Below are 20,020 nucleotides of genomic sequence, written 5' to 3'. Positions count from 1 at the left end.
GGCCATTTACGGTGGAGGGGCCAGTAGGGCTGGGGGGCTCACCCCACGTGGAACAATGGTGAGGTTGCCATTTGGAACATTTGGAGGATAGCTACGTGTGGCGTGAGGAGGTAGAGACCCTCTGCCCCCTGCTTTTCTCCTCCCACCCAAGCCTGACCTGGGCGCCTCGGGGGCTGGGGGTGACCTGCTCTGTGTGTGGTCTCTCACAGGGTGAGCGTGAGCCTGGGAGATGGCAGTGATGGAAATGGCCTGCCCAGGCGCCCCCGGCTCCGCGGTCGGGCAGCAGAAGGAGTTCGCCAAAGCCCAGGAGAAGACACAGGCAACGGAGACGAAGCAGAGCTCCGTCCACAAGCTCGAGGCCGTGGAGAAGAGCCCCATGTTCTGCGGGAAGTGGGAGATCCTGAACGACGTGATTACCAAAGGCACAGCCAAGGAAGGCTCCGAGGGCGGGCCGGCCGCCATCTCCATCATCGCCCAGGCCGAATGTAAGGAGCCCTGGGCTGGGAGTGTTGGCAGAGAGGGCAAGTGGGGAGCCTGCAGGTGGGTGCAGCACTTGTGCAAGGGTGGCTGGGCACCGATGGGGCTGGGCTCAGGGTCCCCCTGTGGAAGAGGGACGTCAAGGTGACTACCATAGCAGACTTGCAAGACACACCTGGGAATTAAGCCAAGGATCAGTGTGAAGTGGGAGCTCGAACAGTGCAGGGGAGTGAAGCACAAGAAGGAAGAAGTGGCAGACAGAGGCCTTGCTCATGACCAGAGCAGGGGAAGGGAGCTGGGAGACAGGAATGCTTGGGCTCCAAGGTCCTGGGCACTCCCTGCAGGACCATCAGGCAGGCCTTCTGCTGGGACCTTGGGCAGCCTGAGCATCTCTGGAGAGGCCCAGGCAGGAAAGGCCAAGTGTTCCGGAAAGCCTCTCTGGACCCTGGGACCTGGGCCCTTCACCTCCTTCCACACTGGTGCTTGCCGCCCCCCACCCCGCCAAAGAATGAACGCCTGCCCTCGGGCCTGCAGGGCCGATGCAGGGTCTGCGGGGCATCCCAGGCTGACCCTTTCTGCTTCCACTCACAATACCTCAAGATGGCTCAGAACAGTGGCTGCCACCGGAGCCTGAGAAACTCCCAGGGGCGTGGGGAGGGCCAGGAATCCCCTCTCTGCCCCACACCTACCCTCCACCCCAGGAGGTTTCCTGGGGTGGAGCCTGGCGAGACCTACAGCTCATAACGGTATTTTCTCACATACACACATCCTTCCCCTCATCTTCTGCTTCCTTCTGGCTGGCCTTTGACGAGAGACGAGAGAATAAAAATTAAAGTGGAGTGAGTGGCAGAGTAATGGTAGTACTGCACACGCGCGCGCGCACACACGCGCGTTGTATGTAATAGTGTATATTTGTGGAGCTGTTACTGTGTGCCAGGCACTTAGTTGAGTGTTTTAGATAGCTCCTCTCACTTACACCTCACAGTACGTGAAGGTGAGGTGGGCACCCTGTGATCCCATATTGTAGGCACGCCCTGTGCCTTGACCCTCAGGCTGGGAGGGAGGGGTGAGGCTGCCAGTGAGAGGAGGTGAGCCGCCAGGCGGAAGGGGTCTGGGAAGGAGGAGCGGCCGGGAGGGTATCTGCAACGTGCCTCTCTCCTAAGTGCTGAATTCCTGTTCTTTCTGTCCTTTCTGCTCATCCAACCCCTTTGCTTTTACTTAAAAGGTGAGAATAGCCAAGAGTTCAGCCCCACCTTCTCAGAACGGATCTTCATCGCTGGCTCGAAACAGTACAGGTAAGGAAGTCAGCTTGAGTGGGGTGGCAGGGAGCTGCCGCGGGGGCGTCCCCACCCCAGCTGCTTGCCCAGGCCGCTCCCAAGTGACCCCTGGCTCCTTCCTTCAGCACCTGTGGTTCGGCTCTTGGAACCCACCCAGGCGTCCTCGCTGAGCTGCTCTTGCAGCCAAATAAGCTTTTCAAAAGCTTTTCCCAGCGTGTGGGTGACTACCTCTGGGTCACATCAGGGTCACATCAGCTTGACATTTTATTTTTATTCTCCTCCTCGGAGTCCTTGCTGCTCCCCCTCGGTTCCCATCAGTAGGGAGGATGCTGGGAACAGGAGGCACTTTGCCGCTGGCACGTGACCACGAGTGCAGGCCCAGAGAAGCCGCTCTAACTCGGGGAGAAACCTGCTGTGTCTTTCCTTCTGTGAGACACACCCAAGGAGGGATGAGGGCTTGGAAACAGGCAGGGACAGGCTTGCAGCTCGGCGGCCCTGTAGAAAGGAGGCCAAGTGCGGCTCCGTCTGTTCCCAGCCTCCCCAGCCCCAAAGAAGATTCTTGGCAGCTGGAGGTTGAACCTGGAAACGGTTCCTCCCCTACCACCAGGTGGACTTCTTTATCGTTGGAATTTGGGAACTGCTAGCGGGAAAGTGACCAAAGCTGTCCCTGCTTTGGAGGCAACAGAAGCCAACTCAGAGCCGAGAATGCCTGCCGAGGGCTGTGGCCCTCTGAGCCACATGCCCCCCTTCCGGGACCTCTCAAGGGCAAGCCCCCCTTGGAGAGCAGGGAGAGAACCATGTCTCCCCCTCCACCCAGAAGAGCCGTGTGCACCCTCACTTTAGTGACAACCACTGTTGATCGGAAGCTTGCCGTGGGGCCGGGCACCGAGGCAGGCTTTTTAAATGAGCTATTTCATTTAAACCCCGTCTTCGCCCTGCCTGGCAGGAAACGCCACCTCCATGTTATCAATGAGGAGCCTAAAGGGCTTTGGGGCTCAGGAACTTTCCCACGTTCACACAAGTCCTGACCAAGCTGGGATTTGACCTCGGGTCTGTATGTATGACTCCAGCCGCAGCTACCTGAGCCGTTCTGTCTCCCTGCCCCCTCACACTCAGAATGCGTGTCTGTGTCCCCTTGCTGACAGCCAGTCCGAGAGTCTTGATCAAATCCCCAACAATGTGGCCCACTCGACCGAGGGCAAAATGGCCCGCGTGTGTTGGAAGGGGAAGCGGCGCAGCAAAGCCCGGAGGAAACGCAAGAAGAAGAGCTCCAAGTCCCTGGCTCAGGCAGGAGTGGCCTTGGCCAGACCCCTCCCCAGAACCCCTGAGCAGGAGAGCTGCACGGTCCCGGTGCAGGTGAGACCCGCCCCTACGCCCAGACCCCTGTGCCGGGCACCCCCTGGGCTCAGGGGCCTTCGGAACATCACCTGTGCCTTGGCCCCAGCCCCGCGTCCTAACAGCTGTGTTTCCCCCGCAGGAGGATGAGTCTCCGCTAGGCACCCCGTATGTTAGAAACACCCCCCAGTTCTCCAAGCCTCTGAAGGAGCCAGGCCTCGGCCATCTCTGGTTTAAGAAACTCGGGGAGGGCCTGCGGCCAGCGCTGCCTCGACCGGAACTCCACAAACTGATCAGCCCCCTGCAGTGCTTAAACCACGTGTGGAAACTCCACCACCCCCAGGACGTAGGCCCCCTGCCCCAGCCCGCTCACCCCTTCCCCTACAGCAGACGGCCCCACCCCTTCCCATTCCACCCTCTCCAGCCCTGGAAACCTCACCCCTTAGAGTCCTTCTTCCTAGGCAAACTGGCAAACTGTGTAGACAGCCAGCAGCCCCTGCCCGGCCCTCCCCTGGGCAGACTGGCCTGTGTAGACGGCCAGAAGCCCCTGCCTGGCCCACACGTGAAGCCCAGCTGCCCGTCTCACGGCTCGAGTGACAAGCTGTCCGTGGAGGAGTACCTGGTGCACGCTCTGCAAGGCAGCGTGAGCTCCGGCCAGGCCCGCAGCCTGGCCAGCCTGGCCAAGACCTGGTTGGTGGGGGGCTCCAAGCCTCGGGAGCCCAGCCCTGAAACCGAGGACAGTGAGGGGGTCCTGCTTATCGAGGCGAGTAGTCCCCAAACACACGTACACCTACCACCGCGTCCACCTCCAGGGCCGTCCACCTTCACTACCCCCTTCCCTTCCCCTTTTCCTCTAGTTCTCTTCCTGGGTCACTGTGTAATGTTATGTGATTTTCCCAAACTTAGATTTCTGGGTGTTATCCCGTCCATCTCTGACACTATCCCTTGTCCCCCGCCCCTCTTCACTGTCCTTCCCTTTCCTCTACCACTTAGCTCCTGAGTCATTTTTTCTCATGGTCAGGGCGGTTGACAGTTTCGTTTCTGTCCCACAATCACAAGTCTGGGGAGGAGGTTTCTTCATCGCAAGGATCGGCTTGCCTCAGCCCGTGAAGCTCTCCTTTGCCTTCGCCTGACTCCTGCAACCCCCTCTCGGGGTCCGTCCCCACACCCCGACCCCGAGCCCTGCCTCAGACCTGCTGGTATTCTTGGATGTGAGGGCTCAGCCCAGCAGCCTGGCAAGGGCCACCAGCTGGAGAGCCTTCCTCACTGTAACCCTTCGTCCCTCCACTGCCCTGGCCACTGAAACCGGCCTCTGTCTCCTGCCAACCCCAGAAACTCAAGCCGGTGGATTATGAGTACCGAGAGGACATCCACTGGGCCACGCGCCAGCCCTGCCTGGGCAGAGGCTCCTTCGGAGAGGTCCACAGGATGGAGGACAAGCAAACCGGCTTCCAGTGTGCCGTCAAAAAGGTATGCCGGGCTCCGGGGCTGAGGAGGGAAGGCGGGCAGGAGGCCTGTCGCATTCCCTCTGCTTCCTTTCAAGGTTAGCACAGGGAGGCCATGGGTCTGACTCTTTAACGGCGTCTGGCTATCCTGGCTGCCCTGGGTCAGCTGGAGCTGGAAGGGGACAGTCCAGGTCACGTGTCCCCGCCTGGGCGCCGCACTTGGTGCGCGTGTGTGTGAGAGGGAGCACGAGAGTGTGCACGCAGCTTGGGCCACTCCTGATGCCAGGCCCCTAGAGCAAGTCAAAACCTGGAAGATGGTTGGATTGTCATGAAATTCATGTTGAGCTGAAACCCCTAAGCTACGTAGTGGACCAGAAGGTAATAGCAAGTGCATAGCCTCCACCTGACAGGCGCTTCCCAAAGGAGGCCGTGCACCTTGGGAGTCAGGTCTGACTTGAGTTTGGGCTGTGCCTCCTGTCGGCCGGAGGCACTAGGTCCTGCGAGATGGACATCATGGGAAACGAGACTTAGCAAGAAGCCCCGGGCTTGTCCGACTGTAGAGTTTGGCTTTGAACCTCTCTTCGGGAAGGGACAGGGGAGGAAGACTCATGCTTCTAGGATTTTGATTAGAGGCAGAGGCCTGAGTCACCTCTCCCACTCCCTCGTCTCACTGATGTTAGAACTGGAGACCAGAGAGGGTGTGCACCTCACCCACAGCTGCATAGCTGGGCCTGGAACTGAGGCCTCCTGTCAGATCACACTGCCCAGGCCTCGCAGTCCTTGAGGGTGTCAGCCGTGCTCTCCTTCAGATGCCATTTCTCCTCCTCTCCTCTCCTCTCACCTTGACTAGAAGCCACCTTGTCCTTGACCCCAACTCAGCCTGAGGGCTAGCGCCAAGGACTTCCTAAGATGGAAATCAGAAACGTTTCCATGGGCCATTTCCTTGGCCCTTGGGCAGCGTGAAATAAGCTAATTCAAAGATGGACCTTGTTTTCCAATGGCTTTTGTCAAGGACACTCTGATCCCCAAAAGGAAAAGGACCAAATAGCCAGCCCAGGCAGGTCCATCCCGCTCAGGCCCCACGCAGAGTAGACACTGCTGCCGCCACTGTCTTGGGTGCCTGTGACTTTAAGGGGCGATGGTACAGATTGTGTTGTGAGTAAACCTGGCTGCCCTGGCTTGTGTGTGACCAGGTGTTAGAGTTCTAGAGTTTGGGCCTCGGGGTGATGGGATGAGAGAGGGGACTATCCGTAGGTATTACCCCAAGCTTCAGGCATACCGTGTCAACTAAGCCAGCTCCACCCCTGCCCACCCCCACCGGCCGAAACACGTGCTTAGTTCTTGCCAGCACGGGTCATCGTGTTTTGCTGGGATGCCAAGGCCACGTGCCTGACCCCCTCAGCTGCAGTCCCCTCCCCGGGCCACCGGAGAAGGCTCAGCTGTTCCTCCTGAGAGGCGGGTGGGAGGAGGGCAAGAGAGTGTGAAGTGTCCTGGAGATGAGCGCCCATGCTGGGGAGCTTAGTCACTGGGCTCCTCAGCTGTTCCCCTGCTGAGGTTCTCAGAGTCCCAGGCAACAAGGTAAACAACCCTAATATAGTAGAAGAGAACAGAGACTCCCTTTCTCACCTCCCCGAGGCAGTCAGACAAGCTCCAAGAACAAGGCACGGACTTGCCAGCCCCAGAGCCGCTGCCCCAGCCCACCAGAGCCAGCCCTTCTCAGAACTCCGCCTCCCCCATCCAGGATCTTAGCGGGGTTGGCTTTTGGCAGCCCACACAGCTGCCTTTGGTCGGGCAGACCACCCCTCCTTTCTCTCCAGGGCAGCGGGGTAGGGAAGGCAGTAGTGTCCTTTAGCGTTTTCAGCTGGAAGATCTCAGAAGCAGTTCCCTGCTAGGGGGTCAGGGTGGAGGGTGGGGACCAAGGATCAGAGGTCAAGCCGCACAGGGGGTCAGAGCAAGTCTGCACACCCTCTGACGCTCCCTAGGGAGGATCCAGGATGTGCGGTATCATGTGGTGACATCAGCACCCCATTGGCCCTCCTTCTAGAACATTCATGGCCCCAGGTCAGATGTTGATTGGTCACAAGTCCAGGGCTTAATGTAGGGTTTGGGGCGCGGGGGGTGGGGGGCGGTTAGGGTTTTGTTTGAGCTTACTTTTAATTTCAAATTAATAGAGGCTCATTGTAAAAGAATGATACCCAAAAAGCAAAAGTCCCTCTGTTGCCCAGTCCCCTTCTGAGGTAACCAGCCTTTGACATAAATCTTTTTTAGACTTGTTACACACATACAAACATGTAGTTGTTTCTTTTATTGAAATGAGATTGCACTCATTTGTTGTTCTGTACCATGTTTTTTCAGGTAATAGTGTATCATGGATAGATTTCCTTATTGGTACATATACATCTGTCCAGTGCTTTTTAACAGCCAGTGTGTAAGTTCTTAACCTAGTCAGTGGATGAATTCATAAGATCCATGAATTCCTGGAACTTTATTCTAAAGTGTGTATGTGTGTGGCACGTGTGGACACACACACATTTTTTATTTATTAGATTGTCAAAGGGGTCTGTGGCTCAAAGAGGGTTAAGAACTGTACGTTTGAGAACATCTGGCTCGAGCATGGAGTTCTGGGAGCCTCCTTTTGCCTCTGCCCTGATCTGGGATAGGGTGGCCTTGGCCAAGTCCAGCCAGCTGTTGTTACCAAGCACCTGTTCTGTGCCAGACGCCGTGCCAGGGAGACAGAGGTGTGGAATCCACACGCCTGACCTGAAGGAGCTCAGATTGTAATGGGGGGTGGACACTTACATGGTGTAAAGGTGGTAGAAGCAGCCATCAGCCGGGGACATGGTGAAGTCAGCCAGGACAAGTGTTAAGAAGGAGATCAGTACAAGGACCGAGGGGAGAATATCTCTATGGTGATGACGAAATAAGGCGGAAAGCTATGTGCCCAATACTGTGTTAGCCACCTTACATATTTATGTTCCTGGGATCTTTAAAAGAACTTATTAGAGTTGCTGTTACTCCCGCTTTTACTGATGAAATAAAATGGATACGAATACTAAAGAAAACAAGAGGGAAAGTTTCAAGAAGGAAAAAGCGATCCGCAGTGTAAAGCGGGCAGGCAGTTAAGCAGAGGGAAGTGGCTTGTGGATTTGGCAGTTAGGTGATTGCTGACCATGTTTCCACCTGGGTAGGCGCGTGCCTGAACGTAGGTAAAAACGTCCCAGGTGTAAAAGCTAATATACCTGGAAGGGCCTTCAGCGAGGTGGGGTAGCTGGGAGCTCTGGAGTCAGGCTTCCCCCACCAAAATCCCAGCTTTGCTACTTTATATCCAGTGACCTTGAGCAGATTACTGGTCCAGTCTTCAGCTTCCTTGTCTGTAAAATGAGATAATATCACCTCCTAGGCTATCGTAAGATGTAAACGACTAATGCTTATGAAGTGCTGAGCACAGTGTCTGGCACGTGTTAAGTGGGCATTAAATATTAGTCCGCATTAATTAACATCCTCATCAGAGTCCAGCCCTCACTTGACAGACGAAGACACTGAAGTCCAGGGAGGAGAGGTGGCCGGATGGGCAGCTGGCCTGGACCAGAAGGCCGTCCTTTCTCCCTTGGGACCGCCCTTTCAGCCTGCTCTCCCTGGGGCTGGCCCAGACTTCTAACGCACCTTGTGTTTTGAAGTGTCCCTTCCAACCCCCTCTGATCTGGGTGGTTGGGAAGGGTTTTAATATTCCTGGGACCCTCCAGAGGACTTACGGATTTCTTCAAAGTTAAAGCCGAGGCTCCCAGACTTTCTTGGTTCACAGCCCTTAATGTCTCAGTCATTTTTTCAAGGTGCTCCAGGCCAAAACAAGTACTGACCAGTTCCATTTACTAAATAATTGGGTCCAATAATAAGTCTTTATCCTAATAACCTAGTAGCCATTTGAATAACAACACACATAAACTGAGAGATAAATTTTGTTCTTAAACAGGCGTTAATTACTAACGGGATGCATGCCTTGTTGGGCAGGCACAACTTCTCCAACTTAGAAATCACTGGACGCCATCACTTTCATTTCCTGCTCCACATTATCCCCCTGAAGTACCTTTTTGTCACAACAACCTCCAAAAACCTAGCTTCATAAAGATACGTCATCAGAAGAATGCAGTTCGATCGTTGAAACTGAACTGTCTCACGCTAGTAGTTTGTGTGGTGTCCCCAAATGTCAATCGTTGCTGTTTCCCTCAAATGCAAAATACCCTGTAGCCCCCTTCCAAGTTCTCTGTGGTGCCCCAGGGTGCTTCACCCCACAGTTTGGGAGCAGTAGGGTTAAAGACATTTGTTAATACAAGTCCGGTTGGCAAATTAGTTCCAACTCAGGTTCAGAGCTGGAAACACTGACAGGGAGTCAAAGTTCATGTGAGTTGATTAACCAAACCAGATATTCTGCAAGGAACCAAAAGAGGGACATTTTCCACTGATAGGCTAAAGTCCAAAAGCTGCACAAGTCAGCAGGTCTCGGAAGAAAACTGCCAGGCCCTGACTGACGGCTTCCAGGCTAGTTTTGTTACCACTCATGCCCCCTGGTGGTACTTCTCAGGGCTAACATGAGAACCAGCTGCAGCCGGAAAGGACAAGTCTCTATTAGGAAGTGTAAGCATTCAGTAAGCTGCTCTTACTTGAGCTGGAGGGAGGAGGCGGGGAGCTGGCATTCCCTGAGCACCCACTAGTTGCCAGGCCTGGTGCTGGTTATCACCCCTCCAGATCCCCACTCCACCCTGGAGCGGATGCCACTGTCCCCACCGTTCACATGTGGAGGCACATAGCTTGGGGGAAGTGATCTACCTTTGGAAATGGCCAAGCCAGGGTCTCAGCCCAGGTTGTTTGTACCCAAGGCCTATTTCTTCCCTCCATGTCGTGCTGGTCCCTGCAGAAAGGAGTGGGTGGTCCCTGGCCTGCCAGTCCCCTGTAGGAGGGGCCTTGGCCAAACCCCTCCCCATAGGAGAATCCTCTCCTATGCCCAGATCCTGGGGAAACAGCTGCAAACAGAGTAAACAAGCACTGCCCCATCTACATGGACATTTTAGCCCTCAGGGGAAAAGGCAAATAATTATGAGCAAATAATAAGTGCTGAGAAGGACACTGAGGATCCAGGGGCACTGACAGAGCCAGAATCTTGGCCGCATCAACTCTGGCTACAGAAGCCCAGCATCTTAAGAGTAGAAGTGGATGTTGATACAGAAGAGGTCCCATGACCTAGAAACTGTCCAGATATTTGGGTTGGGGAAAAGAAAGTTCTGTGTTTGGCCGATCTCTGAGGGTGGGCAGCATGCCAGGGGCCTGGATAAGGATTGTAGTTTTTGTGACTATATTTCCATAGGCATCAGCACTGCAGAACTTTAATCGAGTACTAGGCGTTGACCCCGACCCCCAGGGGGCACAGTTTAGTCTCTAAGGCTCCAGTAGGCCCACCAGGGCCCCTGCCTGGCCTCAGGATCGTCACCGGGAACATCAGCGGCCTCTGTGCAGGGAGCTTCAAGGATCCTGACAGGATGCCAGGGAACCAGCCCTGGTCCATCACCCTGACTCACACCCACCTCTGGGCCCTTCCAGGTGCGAGTTGAAGTGTTTCGGGCTGAGGAGTTGATGGCATGTGCGGGATTGACCTCACCCAGAATCGTCCCTTTGTATGGAGCTGTGAAGGAAGGTCCCTGGGTCAACATCTTCATGGAGCTTCTAGAAGGTGAGGAGCCAGCTGCCGCTCCTTCTCCCTCCACATTCAGAGCCAAGGGTTTCCCTGAGTCTTGCCCAGGTTGACCCTCATCCCTAGTCAATCCGTTTTTAATCTCTTGACCCTGTGACATCGGCAAGAAAGGCCTGCTTTCTACCACCTGCCCTTCGAAGGCACTTGCCCTTGGCTGGCTTGCAGGCCTGGAAAAGCCCCATGTAAAGACTGGCCATTGGTCTCCTAGGTGGCTCGCTGGGCCAGCTCATAAAGCAGAGGGGCTGTCTGCCGGAGGACCGGGCCCTTTATTACCTGGGCCAGGCTCTGGAAGGGCTGGAATACCTCCATACCCGAAGGATTCTACATGGAGATGTGAAAGGTAAGGCTCAGGGCGCCTGTGGCCCTGGACCCTGTGGGGCTCCTTCCTCACCCCACCCTGCCTGGTTTCCTCCCAGGTCTTCTGGGCCTGCTCCAGTAGGAAGGGGAAGTGTGTTCTCCCAGCGCTCAGCCTGGCACTGTAGTTTCCAGTGGGTGATGCCCACAGAGAACAGCAGATCAAGCTCCTACCACACTGGTGACCACTGGGGGAGGGTGGGGACAGCAGAGCTGAGTGGCACTGTCCCCTCACCCTCAGAGATCCTGCCTGCTGCCTGCCTCCAGGCTGAACTGATTCCCTCCTCCCTCCCTCCATGACTAATGAAACTAATCAGAAGCAGCAGCTGCCATGCAGGGTCAGCCAGAAAATTGCCTCGCCGGAGGTGCAGATTGGGCCGGGGCCCTTGGTGACTCACCTGTTCCTCTTCTTCCCGGGGGTGGCCTGGCAGCCGACAATGTGCTCCTGTCCAGCGATGGGAGCCACGCAGCCCTCTGCGACTTTGGCCATGCTGTGTGCCTTCAACCCGATGGCCTGGGGAAGTCTTTGCTCACAGGTACGCCCCTCCCCGCCGCCGCTCCCCACAATGATAATAGCTAGTAGCCTTTACTACGCATTAGCCATGCGCCTTCTCCTGTACTTTCCTTAATGGCAATCAGAGATGTGAGCACTTTAGGTCCACCAAGATACTTCAGCCCCACAGCAACCCTAGGTTATCATGAGGCTTTTGTTGTTAGGCTTAAATGCAACAATGCGTATCAGGTGCTTGTTTCTGATGTTCCTATTATACAGGGTAGGGAACAGAAAGGCTGGGTGCCTCGCCTGAGGTCCCCAGGTCTCCTACCTCAGAGCCCCCAGAGCTCCACCCCTCTTATCCAGCCTTTTCTGGGGAGCTGTGCTCCCACCCTGTGACCTCAGCCCTCCTGTGCCTCTGAGAGCACAGTTTCTGAAAGCAAAATGGGAAGGCTGACCAAGGGGCTGGGGCTCAGTAGCTGAAGAAATCCCTGTTTTTAACTTACATTCTTCTGATTATCAAAATAATCCATACCCACTGTAAAATATTTGGCAACTACAGTGTTAAGTGGAATGGAAGGGGAGAGAAAAAGAATTCTCACCATTCCTTTTGCCCAGAGAGATAATCATGAATATTTTAGATAATTCCCTCCAGGTCTTTTTTTTTTCTGTACATGGTTAAGGCCATTATAACACGATTTTGTGCCCTGCTTTTTTATTTATAGCATTAGCATAAAATTATTTCATTTTGACCAAAGGAAAAAGAGTCTTTTAGAAGTGATTCTTTGTTGTTAAAGGACTGTTGGTAATTCTGAAGATGTAAATTGAACATGGGCACCTGCCCTCCACTTTGAAATAACTGTAGTGTTTTCTTCTTATTACAAAAATATCTTTTCTAATATCTTTTGCAGAAAGTAAAGCTAAGCAAAAATAAAAAATACAAACCACCAGAAAAAAATACTGTTCACATCTGGCATCAATCTTTCTAGTCTTTTATGCATATAAGTTTCCTTTTTTTTTTTTAACCTACATTTTAGGAACATCATACCACTAATCAGTCTTCTACAACCGAACTTCCAGTGTCTAGGCCCCTCCCCCGCCTTTGGAAAGCACTTTAAGGGTTTGGTCCACAGGGCAGAGCCTGTGTTTTGGATGATATATATTCTTCGTCCTGGTCCCCAGGACAATCCCCGACTTGGCTCAGCCCCAGCAAGTTTGATTTGGAGGCTTTATCTCTATTTAAGGTACTTTGAGACAGTCAGGGTGTTTCATGAATTGACTCGGGTGGTCATTGCCAAGGCTTGTGCCCATCAGAGTTCACAGTTGCCTTTTCTGTCTCTCCTCACCTTCTCAGGGGACTACATCCCCGGTACAGAGACCCACATGGCGCCAGAGGTGGTGATGGGCAAGCCCTGTGATGCCAAGGTGGACATCTGGAGCAGCTGTTGCATGATGCTGCACATGCTCAATGGCTGCCACCCTTGGACCCAGTACTTCCGAGGGCCGCTGTGCCTCAAGGTCCGTGACAGCACCTGGGACAGCCAGCAGGGCCACGGGGCCCAGGCTGCAGGCTTGATGTGGCCTCCCATTTTGGCCGCTCTTCAGTGGCAGATGGGAGCAAGCAGAGGCCTCATCATAAATGTGGGATCCTGACTAAAATACTTGGCTACTCGAATCTGAGGGTCCAAGGGCAGATCCTAGGTGAGGGGTCTTCTTGAGTTTGTGGTTCAGGGCTCTCTTGCGTCCACACCCCGGTCCACCTCTGCCTGCCTCCTGACAGGCTGGGCCTGGGAGTCATGGGTGCCTCACCCCCTAGCTCTGTGCTGTCCTACCTTTTCTTGGAAAAGTCCCAGCCCTCACTCTAGACCAGGCCACTCTAGTCCTTGTGACCGACCCCAGCACAGCAGGGCAGGGGAGAGTGGAGGGGGAGCAAGAACAGAAAGCTGGGGGCCAGGAAGTGACGGGGAGGCAGGCCTCATATGTTGCCTTTTGACCCCCAGATTGCCAGCGAGCCTCCGCCTGTGAGGGAGATCCCGCCCTCCTGTGCCCCCCTCACAGCCCAGGCCATCCAGGAGGGGCTCAGGAAAGAGCCTGTCCACCGAGCGTCTGCAGCAGAGCTGGGGGGGAAGGTCAGCCTGGCACTGCAGCATGGTAAGAGCCCCATGCTGGCTGCAGGGGGCGAGAGAGGCGGCGGGGTCATGTAGTGGCCAAGAGCAAGGTACTCAGCCTTTCAGAGCCTTGGTTGCCCCGTCTAGAGCATGAGCATGACACCAACCTCAGGCTTGTTAGGAAGACTGAGGTCCCGTGAGTCAAAGTGCTTAGTACTGTGCCTTGTACTGTGCTTAGTACTGTGTCTTGATGCAGAGGCTGCGCTCAGAGATGGGGCAAGGGGTTACAACATATAAAGGGAGGCTTGAACTCAGTATCAGAGAATTTAAAATAAAGCCAGGTATCACTTTCTAGCCATTTGTGTGGGGAAAATCAGGAAGTTGGTTCCACGCCAAGTGTTGGTGGGGATGAGGGACAGTGGCCTTTACGCTCTGCTGGAGAGCACCTGGCAGCACTCCAGCAGACGTCTGCAGACCCAGGACCCAGCACCCTGCTCCAGGGCACACCGCCAAAGAAACTCTGCCCAGGTCCATAAGGGGACACGCCTGCGGATGCACGCTGCAGTGTCGTTTGTGGGAAGGGAGTCGGGTGTCCCTCCCTGGGAGCTTGGAGAGGCCAAAGGTGGGGGTGGGGGGTGGAGGATGCTCCACGCAGCGCTCACAGCAATTAAAGCAACTCAGTGCTCACGGGGCAACCTGGCTGGATCTTCAAGCCATAGTGCTGGCTGCAAAGAGGACCAACAGAGCAAGGCCTGGAACACAGTGCCTTTTCTGTAAATTAAAAATTGATAAATAGGGCTTCCCTGGTGGCGCAGTGGTTAAGAATCTGCCTGCCAATGAGGGGGACGTGGGTTTGAGCCCTGGTCCGGGAAGATCCCACATGCCGCGGAGCATCTAAGCCCGCGTGCCAGAACTACTGAGCCCGCGTGCCACAACTACTGAGCCTGCGCTCTAGAGCCTGCGAGCCACAACGGCTGAGCCCACGTGCCACAACTACTGAAGCCCACACACCTAGAACCCGTGCTCCGCAACAAGAGGAGCCACTGCAATGAGAAGCCCGCACACCGCAGCGGAGCGTAGCCCCTGCTCGCCACAACTAGAGAAAGTCCACGCACAGCAACAAAGACCCAACGCAGCCAAAAATAAAATAAATGTATTTTAAAAACTTGATAAATAAAAACAACACATGCTTTGCAAGAATTCGATCAAACCCAAAATGACACGTTGAACATAAGAGAACATCAGCCGGGGGCGGGGTAGGGGGTGGCAAGGGAGAGACAGTGGTTATGGGAACGAAAGGGAATAAGTAAAACAGAAGAGAGACCTTGCATAGCCCCTGACGCCAAACATAGATGGTAGTTGTAATGGCCCCAGGGCTGAACTGCCCCCCACTCCAGAGGAATGGTGTCTTCAGGAAGCACTGACTATCGGGAAGGGAGGGGTAAGAGAGACGGAGGGTCAGTGAGGCCCATTCGCCTGGGAACTGTGAGTTGGCATGACCCCAGAGCTATTTTTAAATCTTCTCTTTACTATTAATATTAACAAAGTCCTCCTCTGGAGCCAATTCTGTAATTTTTAAATTTGCAGTTGTTACCTAGGAGGAAAATGGAATAAAAGAAATACTGTCTTAGTCCCGTCATCGGGGCCATCTTATGGAAGAGGCCTCCTCTGGAGGCCACACACTGCCCTCCAAAGTCATGTCCTGGCCGGGCAAAAGGCCACCCTCACTGCCTGCTTCTGGCCCTCTTCGGCTCAGGAAAGGCCACCTGGCCTGGCCCATTTCCACCTCACCATGTGTGCTCTCTGTTTTGTAGTGGGAGGTCTGAGGAGCCCTTGGAGGGGAGAGTACAAAGAACCAAGACATCCGCCGCCACTCCAAGCCCACCCACCGCCAAGCCAAGGGCACCCTCACCAGACCCTACGTGCCCCACCAGTGGAGCTCTCGCCAGGGGAGCTCTCACCAGAGGCCCCGGGGCCCCAGCCAGCCGAGGATGCAGCAGGCGGGGCCCCTAAGCTCCAGCCTCCTCCACCCCCAGAGCCCCCAGAGCAGAACAAGTCTCCCAGCCTGCACTGGGGCAAAGGAGAGTCCGGGACGTGGGAACCACTGGCTCTGTCCTCCCTGGATCCGGCCCCAGCCAAGAACTCCAGCTCACCAGAGCGGAAGGCAACCTTCCCCGAGCAAGAGCTGCAACAGCTGGAAATAGGTACGGGCAGCCACGGCCTCCAGGTCCCCGAGCACGGGCCTGGGCCCTGCACCAAGGCCTGGGCTTCGTCCTCTGCCCCAGGGTCAGCAGTCTGTGCAGAATGCCGACGGCACAGCCGGACCCTCCCAGTCTTTCACAGCCGTCTTCTGCTTTTCTCTGCAGAATTATTTCTGAACAGCCTGTCGCAGCCATTTTCTCTGGAGGAACAGGAGCAAATCCTCTCATGCCTCAGCATCGACAGCCTCTCCCTGTCAGATGACAGTGAGAAGGTGAGTCGGCCGTGGACCAGGAGCCGGGGCACAGGGCAGGTGGCTTTGTGTCCGGCCAGTGAAGGGGCCGTGTGCAAGTCGTGGGTAAAGGGCAGGTGACAGGGGTGCCCATTCCTTCTGGGAGGGGTCCTCACTGGGGCAGGGGTCCTGGTTTCTCAGAATGAGACAGTCCATCTCCAACACACCTGGGAATTAGGGACTGGTTTGGCTACTAGGATAGTGAGGGGAAAGGCTTGGCTTTGGTCCCCACAGAATGACTGTTCACCCTCCTGCAGCCCAAGGGCCCCTCAGGAGCTCAGCCCTGTGCTGAGCCCCAATGCTCAGGAGAGCCACACTCCAGCCTAGGACATGGCACTTCCTCGCCAAATCAGACCAAGGCCAGAGATGGTTCCCTGAGCCCGGGGGCCTGAGTCTGTGCCCACTCCTGTTTCAGAACCCGTCCAAGGCCTCTCAGAGCTCGCGGGACACCCTGAGTTCCGGCGTGCACTCGTGGAGCAGCCAGGCGGAGGCCCGCAGCTCCAGCTGGAACATGGTGCTGGCCCGGGGGCGGCCCACCGACACGCCGAGCTATTTCAACGGTACAGTCCCCTGATCCGCCTGGGACTGGGGAGTCTGAGAGTGGGGCACAGTGGGGAAGGGAGAGGAAGGCACCTGGCACCCAGAATTTGAGGTACCTGGCCATTAAGTTGGTTTAGAGTAAAGGCCCTGATCACCCAGAGCCTTTCCTTATGGGGCAGTCAAGGACCATTGACCCTTGTGAGCAGTTGATAGAGTCCCAGAAGGCCTCTAGCTTGGGGCAGAGAGCAGTCTTTCCTGGCCTGGAGTCCAAAAACTGAGCAATTAATGTCTTCTAAAGGGAAAAGGAAGAACAGGACCCCATGAGCGTTTTAATCAAGAAGTCAGCAATAGGGGCTTCCCTGGTGGGCAGTGGTTAAGAGTCCACCTGCCAGTGCAGGGGACACGGGTTCGAGCCCTGGTCCGGGAAGATCCTACATGCCACAGAGCAACAAAGCCCGTGCGCCACAACTACTGAGCCTGAGCTCTAGAGCCCATGAGCCACAACTACTGAAGCCCGCACGCCTAGAGCCCGTGCTCCGCAACAAGAGAAGCCACCGCAATGAGAAGCCTGCTCACCACAACGAAGAGTGGCCTCTGCTCTCCGCAACTAGAGAAAGCCCGCGCACAGCTACAAAGACCCAACACAGCCAAAAATAAATAAATATTAAAAAAAATAACCTCAGTAGTAGGTTTGCTGAGATCCTCCTCTGACATTTGAAGTCAGAAGATGAGAAGGACAACATATGTAGAACTCTGTTTTCAAGCGTGGTTGCAGAGGTCATGTTGTGATTTTGACACAATGAGGGTTTCATCAGCTCTCGGTTCCCTGGAGACAGTGAGATCATGGCATAAGCCCGCATGCCTGGCCACAGGCCGCACCACCTCAGGGACTTACAATCTAAGTTGCCCACAATCTAATTTAAGAATCTTTGTTTCCAGTTCCTTTCTGCTTTGTAAGTTGAAATACTACTTCCCCACAGCAGCCAACCTTAGATCTTTGCACTGTGCAGGCCAAATTCCTGGTGGTGACAGGAAATGGCCAGTAAGAGCTAGCAGGGGTATAACATGACAGCCACTCCACCCTCCATGTCATCTCTGCAGCTTCCCCACAGCCACCCTGCTTCCCCCTACACAGGGCACCTTAGGGAGCTAGCAGCCACTCTCCTGATGGTCACCTTACCTGCCTTCTAGGTGTGAAAGTCCAAATACAGTCTCTCAATGGCGAACACCTGCACATCCGGGAATTCCACCGGGTCAAGGTGGGAGACATCGCAACCGGCATCAGCAGCCAGGTAAGGGGGCAGGTACACGCTTAGGGGCAGAGCCCCAGAACCCAGTGCACCTAGCCCAGTCCTCCAGGAAGGAGGCTTTTGAATAAGTAGAAATGGCACCAGAGGGAATAGTTGGCCCCAGATGTCCCCCGGGGTCCCAGGGCAAGACTGGCCGTGGTGATTGGAGGGTCCTCAGGATCCACACTTGGACCAGGTGAGATTCTGCAAGTGTTCCAGAATGAAAGGCAGATGATACCTCAGGGCTGCCTACTCGGCTGGAGGGAGGTGTCTGCCGGCACGGCAGGAGACCATCAACACCGCGCTTCTAGGAACCTTCAGTGCCCCTTGCCACCCTCAGGCCCATTCGTTTGCTCTGCCCCCAGATCCCAGCCTCAGCTTTCAGCTTGGTGACCAAGGACGGGCAGCCCGTGCGCTACGACATGGAGGTGCCAGACTCGGGCATCGACTTGCAGTGCACCCTGGCCCCTGATGGCAGCTTCGCCTGGAGCTGGAGGGTCAAGCACGGCCAGCTGGAGAACAGGCCCTAACCAGCCTTCCACCACTGGCTCCACTCGGCCAGAAGCGACCTTCCTTCTTGGTGCTTAACGCTGCCCCTGAGACACAGGCTCAGCCTGCCTGCTCCCAGGGGTCTGCCAGCCTGTGGCTCAGCAGTGGGACCAGGGGCTGGCAACAGTAAGGTGGGGCTAGCAGAACACCTCCCAGGATCTCCCACCTGTGTCCTTCCTGAGCCCACATGAGGAGGAGGAGGAGGAAGACAGGAGGCCTCTTCCCATGGGGAACAAAGAGGGTCTTCTCTGCCTTGGTCCTGACAAGCTGGCCTGACCCATGAGGATCAGTGACCACTTGCTGGCAGTCAGGGGAGAGTGGCTTCTGGCCCAGGTCCCAGAGAGGTGGGCGGGCCCCTCCCTCGGGTTCCAGGCAGGTATGAGCATCTAATGACCTACCCCCAGGCCCAGTACAGGACTGGGGCAGCAGGTGTACCTACCCTTGGGTTAATGGAGGGGGCCCTCTGACCCCCTTGGCCAGCCTTGCCTGGCCATCAGCCCCCCTTCTATCTCTAGGTGCTTTTCAGACCAGGTCAGGGAGGGAGGAATACCTGACACTGGGGGTCTCCCTGGGAGAAAACACCACACTTCTCAGGGAGCCGCAACCCAGGCCCTGAGCTGAGCTCAGCTTCAGCCAAGGGCCAGAGAAGGCGTTCAAGTGACATGGTTCTCAGTCCCTAAGCACATACCCCTTTGCTGCTGGCCACCAGTCTTCCCCAGAGCATCAGGCCCCGAGCCCCAACCGCAGGCCCAGCACCGCCCCTACCCAGCTGGCACTCAGCCCCCTCATCTGCAGTAGTGAAGGGTGACGTGAGACCTACCTGACGGGAACGGCCTGAGGACAGGGCACGATAGACTCGAGAGAAGGCAGCAGACGCAGGCGCTCCTGCTACCCAGGCCACGGCTCTCAACATCCGCACATGAGCTTCCCGAGACACTCACTGGTCCTGCTGCTCCTGGTCTCGGGGGCACCGCCAGCTGCACTTTGCACTCTGATGACCTCAAGCACTTTCATGGCTGCCCTCCAGGAGGGCAGGCCAGCGGTTCTGCATGAGCACAAGCAGGCCAGGAGATGGGGTGAAGGGACTCAGCTCTTGACCCTTCTCCATGCATGTGACCCCTCAAACCTCCTTCAGGTTTCTTTAAGGTGAGCACCCCTACCATCACCCCAGCCTCTTCCTCCCCGGCGAGCTGATCAGCACTCATGTAGCATTAATCAACTGTGAATTGTTGTGGGGTGAGGGGTTGTCCCCTGAGAGTCCGTCTGGGGAGAAGCTCATCCCCACGGTTTGCCAAGGCGGCCTCTGCCCAGCTCTCCACATTGAGCCATGCTGCTCCCCAGGGAGAGACCCCCGGCCCCCCGTACGTGAAGAACTGCAGCCTTGGTCCTGCAGAGTTGAGACGGTAGAGAACTCCTCGTGGGCAATAAAGTTTGAGGTAATGATAAGTGTGTTTGGGCCACGGTTGTCTCCACTCGCGCCTGCCTGTGTGCTGCACCTCACGTCCTAACGGCAGCCTCCTCGTGCCTTCTGGGTGGGAGCTTGTCAAGTCTTGCCCCGTAGGCAAGGACTGTTTTCAGCCCTTGAATGGGGCTGCTTTTCCCACCACTCCTCCCAGTTGGTGCTTCCAGTTCTGCCTCTGAGCTATCCGTTCAGACCAGTCAGGCAAGATCCCCCACCCAGCGACAGCAGGGAAGTCCCTGGCAGAACACTGCCAGGCTGAGGGGAGGAGCAGGAGGGTGTCGAGGCCTGGGCACTGACCCAGCAGGGGTAGGTGGGGACAGACCACATGCCCAGAACAAAGACGTCCCCCCCCCACTCCCCGCCCCTCCTCTGTCCCTGAGGCCCGGCTTCCCGGGAACTGAACTGGGAGTGAGCCTGCACTCCCAGCCTTTCCAGCCACCCAAGTGTCTGCAGGTGA

The 20,020-nt window shown here is 55.8% G+C and overlaps 1 protein-coding gene across 1 annotated transcript in view; it reads left to right on the top strand.

Annotated features, from left to right (window-relative positions):
• MAP3K14 (mitogen-activated protein kinase kinase kinase 14) overlaps positions 1 to 19,547 on the top strand; it is a 43,183-nt gene extending 23,636 nt beyond the window's left edge. Inside the window, exons 2-16 of the mRNA XM_082604955.1 lie at positions 210 to 485; positions 1,703 to 1,772; positions 2,900 to 3,110; positions 3,232 to 3,852; positions 4,422 to 4,559; positions 10,127 to 10,256; positions 10,486 to 10,617; positions 11,063 to 11,167; positions 12,479 to 12,642; positions 13,125 to 13,275; positions 15,047 to 15,436; positions 15,599 to 15,705; positions 16,139 to 16,283; positions 17,455 to 17,555; positions 17,918 to 19,547. Of these exons, the coding sequence (XP_082461081.1) occupies positions 230 to 485; positions 1,703 to 1,772; positions 2,900 to 3,110; positions 3,232 to 3,852; positions 4,422 to 4,559; positions 10,127 to 10,256; positions 10,486 to 10,617; positions 11,063 to 11,167; positions 12,479 to 12,642; positions 13,125 to 13,275; positions 15,047 to 15,436; positions 15,599 to 15,705; positions 16,139 to 16,283; positions 17,455 to 17,555; positions 17,918 to 18,082 (2,886 nt within the window). The 5' untranslated portion in view covers positions 210 to 229 and the 3' untranslated portion in view covers positions 18,083 to 19,547. The remainder of the gene's footprint in view (positions 1 to 209; positions 486 to 1,702; positions 1,773 to 2,899; positions 3,111 to 3,231; positions 3,853 to 4,421; positions 4,560 to 10,126; positions 10,257 to 10,485; positions 10,618 to 11,062; positions 11,168 to 12,478; positions 12,643 to 13,124; positions 13,276 to 15,046; positions 15,437 to 15,598; positions 15,706 to 16,138; positions 16,284 to 17,454; positions 17,556 to 17,917) is intronic.
• Positions 19,548 to 20,020: the final 473 nt, after the last annotated feature.

Source organism: Mesoplodon mirus, assembly GCF_964341445.2.
Source record: "Mesoplodon mirus genome assembly, chromosome: 18".
Classification (NCBI taxonomy): Eukaryota; Metazoa; Chordata; class Mammalia; order Artiodactyla; family Ziphiidae; genus Mesoplodon; species Mesoplodon mirus.
Note: the sequence above shows the minus strand (reverse complement) of the source record. Positions and strands in the feature narration are given on the sequence as shown.